The 1,430-nt window shown below is 57.4% G+C and overlaps 1 protein-coding gene across 1 annotated transcript in view; it reads left to right on the top strand.

Annotated features, from left to right (window-relative positions):
* MYOM2 (myomesin 2) overlaps positions 1–1,430 on the top strand; it is a 56,942-nt gene that overhangs the window by 33,226 nt on the left and 22,286 nt on the right. The window contains exon 20 of the mRNA XM_025049018.1: positions 45–350. Within this exon, the coding sequence (XP_024904786.1) occupies positions 45–350 (306 nt within the window). The remainder of the gene's footprint in view (positions 1–44; positions 351–1,430) is intronic.

The following is a 1,430-nucleotide window of genomic DNA, read 5'->3' as shown; positions in this document are numbered from 1 at the left end:
CCGTGGCGGTCCGCGTGCACGCGCCCACGGACGACCCGTTCCAGGCCCTGCCTACGACCTGACGTTCTGCGAGGTGAGGGACTCGTCGCTGGTCTTGCTGTGGAAAGCGCCCGTGTACACCGGCGGCAGCCCCGTGTCTGGCTACTTGGTGGACTACCGGGAAGGCGACTCCGGCGAGTGGGTCACCGCCAACGAGGCGGCCACCGCAAACCGCTACCTAAAGGTGACGTCCCCCACCCCCCGCCCCATCGCCCCTGGGAGCAGGTGTTTGGCCCCCAGGAGCAGACCAGCACGGGGGACTGGGGAGGAGGGGGCCTCAGCACTGCGCGTCTGCAGAGTGACCGCAAGCGGTTCCCATGGGGGGGCGTGGCTGCCTTCTCTGGCTCCCACACGCTGGCCGTGGGTACCTGGGGACGTGCCCTCCTCCCGCGGTGCCGGCCGACAGCCCCGCACAGCACGAGCAGACAGTCCCAGGGGACTCGGGCACAGGCTGCTGTGCACGCTTTCCACTGGGGTGATCATGACTGTGCAGTGTCTTTCCACCGCCAGCCCCACGTGTCCCGTGGCTGCTGACGCCAGACCTGCTGGTGACACACATGCACACACGCACACACGCACCCATGACCGGTTTACCGCATCCGACACCGTTGTAACGGGCAGATTGCTCTAGCCTGCCTTTCTTCAAATATTTCTGTGTTAGCCCCTATGATTCGCCAGCAACTGGGGTCAGCTGTGCCAACGGCCCTCAGCCCTGCCGGCCACCCTCACCCAGACGCTGCCTTCTCTCAGCTGTGGGCTCTGTGGTACCGTTTAGACACGGAGGTGACCCGCGTTCCCCCTTAGGGAAAGGCCAGGCCTGAGCCGGGCACATGGCTGCACAGCACAGAGGTCTAAAAGAGTGGTCGCTTCTGGAAAACAGTTGACAATGTGAAGCAAGATTGTTACTTTTCAACGAACAAATCAGCTCCTAAGAATCTAGCTAAACAGCCTAGTTAGGAATTTAGCTACTTTGTGTTTTTTATGATTTTCAATGTAGATTATAATACAATCTATATAGATATAAGAAGAGCTTGATTTAATTTTGACGTGTCGAAAAGGATGGCATATTTTGCACTGTTAAAAATCATGCTTAATATTTAACCCCATAGCAATGGGTTAAATGTGAACGCCAGATCACAAACCAGATGATATGATTATAATTCTGCTTTAAAATGCGTAGAAAAAGCGGAGAATTTATCGAAACCGTAGCAGACCCGCTGTTCCTGCAAAGTCGGGTCAGGAGCTCCTCCCGGACTCCTTCTAGCGGAGACGCGGGGCTTCCAGAGGCGGGTGGTCGCTTTTAAAAACAGAGCGAGCTCGTCACACAGCGCGCAACGTGACGGCCGTCTCGGTTTACCTCCGCGTTCAAGGTCTGCGACCTGCACCAGGGG

Source organism: Pteropus alecto, unplaced genomic scaffold (assembly GCF_000325575.1).
Source record: "Pteropus alecto unplaced genomic scaffold, ASM32557v1 scaffold35, whole genome shotgun sequence".
NCBI classification, from domain to species: domain Eukaryota; kingdom Metazoa; phylum Chordata; class Mammalia; order Chiroptera; family Pteropodidae; genus Pteropus; species Pteropus alecto.
The sequence above is the reverse complement of the archived record's forward strand: the minus strand, read 5'-3'. Positions and strand labels throughout refer to the sequence as shown.